Source organism: Pristis pectinata, chromosome 22, assembly GCF_009764475.1.
Source record: "Pristis pectinata isolate sPriPec2 chromosome 22, sPriPec2.1.pri, whole genome shotgun sequence".
Lineage (NCBI taxonomy): Eukaryota > Metazoa > Chordata > Chondrichthyes > Rhinopristiformes > Pristidae > Pristis > Pristis pectinata.
This window is the reverse complement of record NC_067426.1, coordinates 14,965,536-14,976,713: the sequence shown is the minus strand read 5'-3', so window position 1 is coordinate 14,976,713 and position 11,178 is coordinate 14,965,536. Positions and strand designations below refer to the sequence as shown.

Genomic DNA, 11,178 nt, shown 5'->3' with positions numbered 1-11,178 from the left:
ATAGTATTTGATCTGATAGTCTTCGTAACCCATCACCTAGCTCTGATGAAACCGGTCTGCTCCTTGATTCTAATTATTGGGCTTAGATCCATTTAAAAAGTTAAAAAAAATTACTGATCCCAGTTGAGAGATTGCTTAAGGAGTTAATGGAAGGCTGAAGATGGATCAAGTGTCCAATCCTTACTAACTCCCAGCTCAGTCATTGCACTTCCCTCTTGAATAGAGGACTAAAGCATCTTACAGAAAATCTTGCCTTGCATCACTTGCATGAGAGAAACATTGCCCTCGTTTCTGTACAGATCAGATGCCTCTGTGGAGATAATTGGCACTGGAATATTTTGGGGAGGAACCTTTCATCAGAATATTCCTCATTACTGCTTCTCCAACCAGGATGCAGACAATAAGAAGAACCCAAAAGGTATCTGGCTCATGAAAACCCTTTTACCCAACACAGCTCGCAATCCTACATGGGAACCACCAATGCTCCTTTCTTGTTAATCCTCATCCTTGTGCCTTATTTGCTTTATGTTCTTGTACTCAACATTCTCTGCAACCTCTCTAACCTTCTCTACCTCAATGAGATCCCTGTGCTCCTGCATTCCTGGAATCTTACTATTGGCAGCTGTCTGCTTGTTTTCTTTTTTCAGACGTTCCTTAAAACCTGCCTCTTTGGCTAAATGTTTGACTGTCTATCCTAATTTTTCCTTATGAGCCTCAATATCAGATTTTCTCATCATAACACTCCTGGAAAGTTCTTGGAGATATTTTGCTGCATTAGAGATAATATTTCAATAAAAGTTATTTATAGTTGCATGGGGAGTTATCATGAAGCTGCTTAGAAGGTAACACAGGATGCTTGCTCAGTGTGAAGGTTTTCAATTGTTTATTTAAACTTATATTCCAAATCCCACATGCCGGACGCCCCTTACCCTCCTGCCTCTTTTTTTGGTCATGGAGATGCAGCAGTCTGTGGAAAGATATGCTGAGATCTGGATGGAGATCCCCAAATAGCCAGCATGGTAAGGACGCTGTATGTTGGGAACACCATCACTCTCACAACTTCCTGATGTCTTGTATATTCCTCTCCTTCTTTGAAGCCTTGGATGGGAAGTGCACAACTGTCAACTGATTTTACGTACCTGCACAAACAATGACAATAATTTGGTGTTAACTATGAGCAAGGGTGGTATATTGTCTCTTGTCTGTACTAGAAATCTGAGCACATAACAAGGCTGACTCATAATGGAGTGCTCCGCTGTCAGAGGAGCTATATTTCAAATTAAGTCCTAAACCAAGAGATTTCCTGCAGTCTCAAGTGGACATAAGATCTCCTGGCAATGTTTTGAAGAGTTCTACCTAGTTTACTGGGTCAATATTCATCCCTCAGCCAACAGGATTGAAGACATTTATGTCATTATTCTGTGTGGGATCTTGTACTTGTTTACTTCCACATTCCCTAAATTGAAACAATACCTGCACTTCAAAAAGTTATTCATTTCCTGTGATATTCTTTTTCTTTTATATATTTTTTGTTCTCTTTGTTTGACTCTTGCAGATTCTCCAATGTTGTAATTGGTCCTGTTATGTTAGAGTGAGTGAGGCACTGAGAGGGCATGAAGATGAGAGCTGAGGTGTCGGACATGAGCCAGTGGAGAGAGGTGGATTTGGAAGAGAAGTGCACCTACATTGTAAATGACCAACCAAGGGACCTGACCAAAAATACTGAAATCCCTTGGGCCAGAGCTTCCGTACCCCGAAACCTTACCTTCAAGTTCACAAACACCAATGAGGTAGGTCCTCCTATATCCAGCTGGTCCAGTATCTCTGAGCATCACAATGCAATTGCAAGTTAATTTTGTAAAGATCAATGCAAATTTGGATAAAGTGGGCTACACAATATGCATTTTAACCTGACAAGGTTGCATGCCCTCTGTACATGACTAATATAGGTTGTGTGTATCATACTCTGCTTCTAAATGTTGGTTCTGTTACTTATATTTCCTCTTTTATTTTTAACTTACATTTCCTTATGATGGAGAAGGAGGCCATTCGGCCCATCATGTCTATCCCAGCTCTCAGAGCAACCTGATTCCCATTCCCCAACTTACTTCCCTGTAATGTTCTCTAAATCCCCCACCTGTCACGTGAACTCTTATCTCTAGATCACTGTTCCAGTAATCTAACTATTGTGCCACTACTGGATCACAGTTGCATTTCAGAAGCTGAGTACAGCCTGCCCATGCGATAAAAATTGCATATTCTGCGCATGCAACTGTGAATGAGCTTCTGCTCATATTAAAACGTCTATTTTTTCACATTGGTCACTGGTAATTTATTTATTAAATATCTAGTTTGACTGTCACTGATTGCCCTAAAGATCAAAACTACAGCAGATATTTGAGTGTTTCCTGAAGGAATTTCAGACCTGTGTAATACTAACATTTTAAAGTGAATATTCAAAGCGATGTACTGCTGGCAAAGGGGAAGATGACAGCAAAAGAAATAGAGACAAAATAAGTACAATACCTTTATACAGCAAGCCATTAAGATTTGTGATTCCTGAAAAGAAAGTGGAATCAAATTTGATAGTAAGTTTGAAAAGAGCTTTGTATAAACAGCTAGAAAGGAAATGCATTGCAGTGATGTGGAGAAAGAGTAGGAGACTCATTGGACAACTCTTTGATAAAACTGGGACAGTCATAATGAGCTGAATGGCCTCCTCTAGTGCTGTATGATTCTATAATTTCCCTGAATTTTACGGACTGGTGTGTTGAGAATGGCTCAATGGCAGAGTATCCACTGGGAATCTGGGCAGAGTCGGAAAAGGAGTGGGTGATAGTGGAGGAAGAAGGGATATAGGAAGGGCAATGGTTGGGCAGGTGGAGGACCACAAGCATTCTCTTTCTTTGTGGGTATATGAGAACTTTTGATCCTTTAGCATCCTTGGATACAAAGGCTTTGCTAGCTTCACTGAATATTTGTTATGATTGATCAGATATGCAGGAGTATGGCAATAGAAAGAAAAGCATGCCTTTATATAGTCTTTCACAAAGTTGCAATATTCCAAAGGACCTTTCAAAGAACAATGTACTTTTGAAGCTTAAGCATTGGCTCCAACAAACATGATACCAACTTGCACGCAGCAAGTTCCACAAACAACAATGAAACAATGAGACAATGACCAAATTTAGATGTGTGATAAATGATGAATATTGGGCCGAGGTCATCAGGGCTTCCCTGCTCTTCTTCAAGTAGAGCCAAGGGACTTGGTTTTGCAACTCTAAAAGATGCCACCTCCTACAGTGCACTCTTCCTCAGTAGTTGCATCGTGTACCCAAGTAGCTGTCTCTGAGGCAAAGTGCTAGCACAGAAATAAAGATGAAAATAAAAGGCAGAAAGAATTTCATCAGCATCCTTAGATGAGAAAATAATAGAACTGGATTGTCTTTATAACTCAACTATTCAAGGACTATCTGTTGAAATAAATATTGCTCGAATCAAGAATCAGGTTCTAGGCCAGAGAGAGAGTTGGGGATCAGTTCTGGAGTGAAGTTTGATGACTGGACAAGAATCAGAATTGGAGACTAAACTAGGGTGAGGTTTGGGGTCTGGACCAGGATGAGAGTGAGAATCAGGGACAGGGCCATTGTCTAGGCCAGAGTGAGGATCTGGCCTGATCCATGGACAATCTTTGTAATGTCTCAAAAACGCCTCTGAAAAATGGTAATACATGGAACAAGCTGGCCATGTAAGGTGTACTTCTCCAGCACAATCTGACCTATGATGTGGTCCATAATTTGCTCTTCCATTTTATTTCATTGATAGTATGAGAGAGTTAAATGCTCAATGTTTCATTTTTGAGGAAACCTCTGTTACTGCAGCAGGGTTTTCTCAAGGGAGTCTTCATCATGACTACTGAGAATTGTGCAGTAGCCAATAAATTAAAAATGAGTAAACAGTGAAGGAAAATAGTCCCCCAGTTTGACATAAAATTAAAGAATCTTAATTTCCCCCAGCTTCCCAGTGGAAATTAGGGAGTGACATCCTCCAAGCCGCCCCAAAGGTGGAGGCTGACCAAACAACATTGCAACAGTGACACCTTCCCTTTGCCAAATAGAAGTGAAATCAGCAGTGTGTTTTGGAATGACTCTACCTCTGAATAGTTTGTGAGATAACCAATTCGCTGTAAGCCAGGCTAACTTCCACCTACTTGCCCAGAGTGTGGGTGGAAACAGATATGATGAAAGATCTTTCACTGCATTTCAGACAATGGGCACTTAATGTTTCTCTTACTATGGTAGGGAGACAGAGGGATTGCCAGGAATAAACTTATTTTTTAACAATTGATTTGATGTTGGCATTAAACAAATAGTAGACAAAACAAGGATTAAATAGAGTGGGAAGCTCTCTCTACATTGTACATCAAATGCTTCCTGAGCACATAAAGCAATAAAATAATGCAGAAAGAAAGATTTGCAATCACACACATTTATGTATTGCCTTTAACACTCCTGTGAACTTTTTTACTATGTTATCAGACAAAATTTAGCAACATGCCTTTTAAGACATCATTTGAATATGTGATCAAATGTTTGACCAAAGAGGTTGATTTTGAGGAAGGTATGAGGGAGAAGGGAGATTTGGGGAAGGGGCCTCCAGAGTTTAGGTCTGACAGATGAGGGAACAGGCACCAATATGAGGCAAGGGATCACAACCGGAGGAATGAGGTTTGTAATGCTGGAGGAGCATGCAGAGACAAGATGGGCATAGATGTGAATTGAGTTGGAAGCAGAAATGAAAATTTTGTAATGGAGTCATTACCATATTGGGAGGCAGTGTCATCACTAGGCACGGGAGCTGCGGTGAGAGGTGCTGGTGATGGGACTTGGTACCCGTTAGGATATGGTGGCAGTGTTTTAGGTGACTTCATAGGTGGCCAAGGGAACATCGGAAAGGTCATGAGTGGAGGTACGGAGGAGGGTAGAGAGAAGGAGATGAGTTGAGACAGGTAGAGAAGGGCACTGTTACAGAGGAGGAAACTTGGACCTACCATGTCTTGTGCTTATATCCTCTTTCCCAATCTGTAGAAAAGCCCAGAAAAGAGAACAGGTTAACAAAACCATTACTGAAGTAAATGATTGTAAATGCCAGAAAGTTGAGCAAAATCTGTATAAACCAAATAAATGGAAATAAAAGAAAATGCAGCTGCTGGAAATCTGAATTAAAATAGAAATCTGAATTAAAAAAGGAGGGAATAGCTATGTCGGCACAGCATTCTGGGCCGAAGGGCCTGTTCTGTGCTGTACTGTTCTATGTTCTATGCTAAATCACTCCGCTGCCTGACCTCTGCATATTTACAGCACTTTCTGTTTTTTTCATTTCTGTATTAACATTAATTGGACCACAGCTTTTGTCTCATTCTGGACACACTGCTTTCTGAAGGACACAAGGGCTTTTGGGAGGATACAGAAAAGATTCACTAGAATAGTTGTAGGGATCTACAATTGCATGAATAGACTGGAGAAACTCGGGTTTGTTCTCCATAGAGAAACATGAGAGGGGATTTAGAACTGTTTGAAATTGTGACAGATTTAAATTCAGTAAATAAAGTAAATGTGTTTTCAGTTTCAAAAGGGCTAGAAACCTGAGGGAGCACATTTAAGTTAATTGACAAAAGAATCAGAGCTGACATGAGGGAAAACTTGTTTCCTCAATTACTGGTTAGGATCTAGAGTGCATGACTCAATAAGTTAATGGAAGCAGAGTGAAAAGTAGCCTGACTGCTCTTCAGCACAACCAGTGCAGATCAGCTGATTGGCCTTCTTTGCTGTACTATCTTACATTGCTGTGTTCCATGCAGAATACATAAAAGATATAAAACCTGTGAGTAAATCTAAGTGAGATTTGTCCACATTCTGTATTTAAAAACTCTAAGTATCAGGAACCCCCAGTAAAGGTCATGGCCATTGTTCAGAGAGTGTGACAAGTCTGAAGTTCTGACAGTTCATTTGCTTCATGAAAAGAGACCTCTAATCGGTTGGAGAGTAAACAGGAAACAGCTCTTTCCTCTGAACTCACTCGACTAATCCAGTAACTGTGGCCCGTCAGATTTTCTGTTTGCTGCTGTTAGTGGGGATTTCCTTCACTGCATCATGAGGTGGACTTGGGTTACTGGCACTGAAGGGCCAACAGTCCCACAGTGTTTCCTATTCACCTCTTCATGTAGGCTCAGCATGTGTTTCGCAATCTCAAGGGTGTCAGTCACCGTTTGCAAGGTGGAGGCAGGGAAAAAACTCTCATTTATTAAGTGCCTTTCACTAATAAATGACACCACTTCTTGGTCAATCGAGTACTTTTGAACTGGAGTATGGAGAAATGTGATTTTATAAGTCAAGGTCCATAAGGAGCCCTGAGCTGATCTGTTTAGTGATGTTGGTTGAGAGGCAAGTTTTGTCCAGAACAATGCAGAGAATTTCCCTGTTCGTCACTGAAGCTAGGCCAGGGCTGCAGTTAAATAACTTGTCTGAAAAGCAGTGCCACTGGTGTGGTGGTGCCCTCTTGGTACTGTGCTGAAAGTGACGACCTGGATCTTGTGCCCAAGAACCTGGAGAAGCCACAATCTTCTGTCATAGGGGTGTTAGTGCAACAGTTGAGAGCTGGATCTTTTTTTCCAATGCCATTGGTTTTGGCTGTGAGAATGTACATCGGTATTAATGTATGGGTGGCCTCAGACTTGGGCTCCCAATTCTCCAAGATGGCCCAGGAATCTCCAGGAGTTGAAGACTGATATTCAGGACACTGCTGCCATCGATGTCGAGAAAAATCACAGAAACATGGAAGAATTGAGTTGTATTCAATTACTTTTGAGGGGGTCTCTTTTTTATTAGTTATTAAAGTATTGGAGGTGGGATAAAAGGGCACTTTCCTGGGAGGAAGCCCCTGTGACAAAATCTCCAAGGCTCTGTCTACCCAGAGTTGGTATCCCTCACCTTGGATATGGTAATTGACTCATAGCTGTTAAATTAACATCTACAACTCTACCATATCCTCACCTTCCACCAGGTCAATGTCAGACATTTAGTCAAAAGCCACTTCCTTGTTTGCTTCCCTGATCCTTTTACTATTCCTCTTCAGAGATTATTCCCCAATTAAGAAAGTTTATGAACCCCACACAGTTTGTGGCTGACAGTTCCAAATTCTTGCTGCTTTCTTTTGGGGATTTATTTCCACATAAACCTCAGATTATTCTGTGCATCGTTGATCTCTACACTACAGGAAAAGTGCTGAGGCTTCAGTCAGGGTCCAGCACAGGAGACTGCTTGGTATGGAAAATATACTGTTAAATAACAGAATTTGAAAAATTGCCTCTCCTTTTTCTTAAATAAACATTTATTACAGAGCAATGTGATTGAAATTTTTAAATCTCTTCAAGGATGAGGCAGGGTAGATGGAAGGAGACTGTCTCCTGGAGCTGAAGGATTACAGATAAGGGCCTATGGATACATGATTAAACACGAGGGAGAGGAAGAGAAACCTCTTAAGATCGAGGACTCTGAGGCTGTGGGACTCCCTTCCAAGATTAATGGTTCAATCATAAATGATGGCCACATTCAAAATCAGATTAGCTGGGTGGATTAAAACTAATTGAACTAATCATAACTTGAGAAATTTGTTTCCATGGCCTGATTCTGAGTTGCAGCTTCAAAGTATTCATATGTGTTTTTCTGATTGCTATTGGTATCTGTTAATGTTCTAGGTAAGTGTAATGTTAATGTGTGCCATGCACTTAATCGCTCATGATCTATTGCAGTAGATATTGTTCATATATGAAAGTTAATTTACTTTTACAATGATATATATAATATAAAGTTCAGCTTCTATCCCCTTCATGTCTTTACTTCCACTTTACATGATCAACTTTAAAACTCACTCTGACCCCACTTTGTATTTTTGTTTTTGACAAAGCATGCCATATTTTCCCCAGTTCATGTCTGTGTAGCACCTAGGATATTTGTCTATATTGTAACTGCTTGGGGAATTTTTGATGGAACAGTGCAGGGGAAGCTTTACTCTGAATATAACCTGTGCTGTACAGGGAGTGTTTGATGGGACTATGTTGGGGGGAGCTTTACTCTGGGTACGTAACCAATGCTGTACATTTCCAGGGTGGTAAGTTTCACTTTAGCTCCTGTTTATGGTTGGGAAATGGTCAGATCTGATTGGGTCACCTGTTTCCTCCATCCCTACTTGGCCAGGATTGAAGTAAACAATGTTAGAAAGGGACAGGAGTTACATGTCTGTCAGACAGGGCTTGGCTAGCACTGCCCCTTCCCTGAAAAGCATTAACAAATCATGTTGGATTTTTACCTGACATGAAACTTGGTGGGATTGTAAGTTGTCAGGAAGATACAAAGAAGTTTCAAGGCAATTTAAATAAGTTGAGTGAATGGACAAACATGTCAGATGTGGATAGGTGTGAAGTTATTCTCTGGCTGGAAAACAGAAAGGTGGATGTTATTTACATGATGATAGACTGAGAAATGTTGATGTACACAGGGATCTGGGTGCCCAGGATGTCTGGACCTTGGTGAGACCACACTAAGAAACGATATATTTGCTATAGTGGGAGTGCAACAAAGGTTCATTAGACTGGTTCCTGGGATGGTGGGACTGTCGTACGAGGAGAGATTAAGTCAACTGGGCCTTTATTCAATAGTGTTTAGAAGAATGAGAGGAGATCTAATTGAAATGTACAAATTTCTGACATGGCTCAACAGACTGCATGCAAGGAGGATGTTTCCTCTGGTTGGTGTCATCTAGAAACGGGGTCACAGTTTCAGGATGTGGTGTAAAACATTTAGGATTGAGAAGAGGAGAAACTTCTTCAGATGGTGGTGAACATATGTAATTAGAGTCATACAGCATGGAAACAGGCCCTTCGGCCTAACTTTTCCATGCCGACCGTGTTGCCCAGTGAGTTAGTCCCATCGGCCCGTGTTTGGCCCATAGCCCTCTAAACCTTTCCTTTCAATGTACTTATCTAGATGGCTCTTAAGTGTTGCTAACGTGCCTGCCTCAACCACTATTTCTGGCAGCTCATTCTGAATATGCACCGCCCTTTGCATGAAGAATCTGCCCCTGATGTCTCTATTAAATCTCTGGCCACTGATCTTAAACCTATGTCCTCTTGTTTTTAGCTCCCCCTCCCTAGGAAAAAGACTATGTTATTTCACCCTGTCTATGCCCCTCATGATTTTATATATCTCTATCAGGTCACCCCTCGATATCCTACATTCTAGGGAATAAAGTCTTAATCTACAGAACCTCTCCTTGTAACTCAGGCCTCCAAGTCCAGGCAATATCCTGGTAAATCTTTTCTGCACTCTTTATAGTCTCTATCACAGAGGCCAAGTCACTGAATAAATTTAAGGAGGTAGATTTCAAAGCACAGGAGGGGAGAGGGCAGGAAAATGTATTGAGATGGAGGATCAGTCATGTTTGTATTGAATGGTGGAAGTGACTCAAATGGTATACACCTGCTCCTACTTTTCTATGTTTCCAATGATGAACTGATTACTTTCATGCTTTCTTTTTCCTTTTAGCCCACATTACAGATCCTTTTGAACTTGCTTTCACAACTGCAGTGCACATGGTTTTTGTGACATTAGACTTGTAACACAAACCTAAGTTACCATATTCTAAAAAATGTGTGAATTGTAATTTCAAGAAGTCCAGACACTCTTCTGCAAAATATGCTTTGGCCTAGATATGTTGATTGCCAGGAAACTGAGAACAGTATTTCTTTTCCCAAGAAACTTTATTTCATTGTTAAACTTTAGATGATAGATTACCAATAATTTATACCAGGTAGGCAATTAAAATACTTTACTATTCATGATTGAGAATGAGGTAAAAAAATGAAGAAACTTTTCCCATAAAAGGCAACAATCAACTGAATTGAGCTGGCTGACAAAGGAATCATCAGGTGTTAACTGTTTACAGCTCAGTTTGCTTTGGGCTTTTGGGCACAAGTAGAAATTGGAAGTGACCTAGCATCTGGGCAGATGCCATTTCACTTCACCTCCCATTTCACCACAGGATTCACCGTTGATCCAGTCATGGAGCAGTGGTCTTTTGGAGTGAGGGTCTGGCCACGTTTGACATCTGGCTTCTCAGCTTCAGATCAGGCTGGCTTTGAGATGGTGGCTCCATTCATTTGAATGGGACAGCTGATATTGTGGAGAAAGGAACATGTACATGTAGGTTTTTAAATGATTTTACTTTATTCTAATGGGTTTTAAACACTGTACAATGATTTTCAGTTACTTTTTTATACCTCCATTTTTTATTAACTAAACCTATTTGATTTTTGAAAAAAATGTTTGGAAACATTTTAAAAACTGATCACAGAGTTTTGACTGGTGCTGATTGAGGCCAAATCACCTCCAAGACCCTGCAGAGGGTCTGGTTGATTGACATACCCAGTTATTGGTGTACTTTTGGGTGCCATTCTGAGGAGAAGCTTATTGTCTCTCTATACTAGCTCCTGTGAGAGAGCTGCTCCACAGTCAGGATCAGGATTTGGAAGTGTTGGGAAATGAATGTAAGGAGATCTGTGTCTTGTTTCCAGTTCCACCTGTAAAAGTCGACATCTGTAGGCAGAGCCACGCTTAAAGGTAATTTTGACTCATTTGATCCATGTGAGTCCCATTTCAATGAGTAGATTGGTGTAACCTGACACCAGCTCTAGATTCCTCCCAACATTATGTGAAAAGTACACAGGAAATCACCTAAAAATACATAACAGGTTGCAACCATATATAGTCACAGTTGGCACTGTTTCTGCTCAACATTCAATCGTTCATGTTTATTTTTCTTCCATTTCCATTGAACAATTTTCTGTAAAACAATTTGCATTTATACAGCAGCTTTAATGTAATGTAACCAACATAGGTCGGACAGCACAGTGGGAATGGGTGAATGGAATCTAGATAAGTTGTGTTTTGGGTGAACTGAAGTTTATGGAGGATTAGCAAGTTGCTCAGTACAGCCATCAGCAAGTGTTGGGCTTTCAGTCCCCTGCTTTAGGTATGACATGACTATCTTTTGGCTGCTAGCAACTTGTTGGCTGGAATTTGTGTGTATACCTTCCACTTGTAATATTGAATGTCCCATTTC

At 40.6% G+C, this 11,178-nt stretch overlaps 1 protein-coding gene across 1 annotated transcript in view; it reads left to right on the top strand.

Moving 5' to 3' along the window:
• Positions 1-1,613: 1,613 nt before the first annotated feature.
• Positions 1,614-11,178, top strand: part of LOC127581814 (PR domain zinc finger protein 1-like) — a 49,020-nt gene continuing 39,455 nt past the window's right edge. Inside the window, exon 1 of the mRNA XM_052036557.1 lies at positions 1,614-1,790. Within this exon, the coding sequence (XP_051892517.1) occupies positions 1,614-1,790 (177 nt within the window). The remainder of the gene's footprint in view (positions 1,791-11,178) is intronic.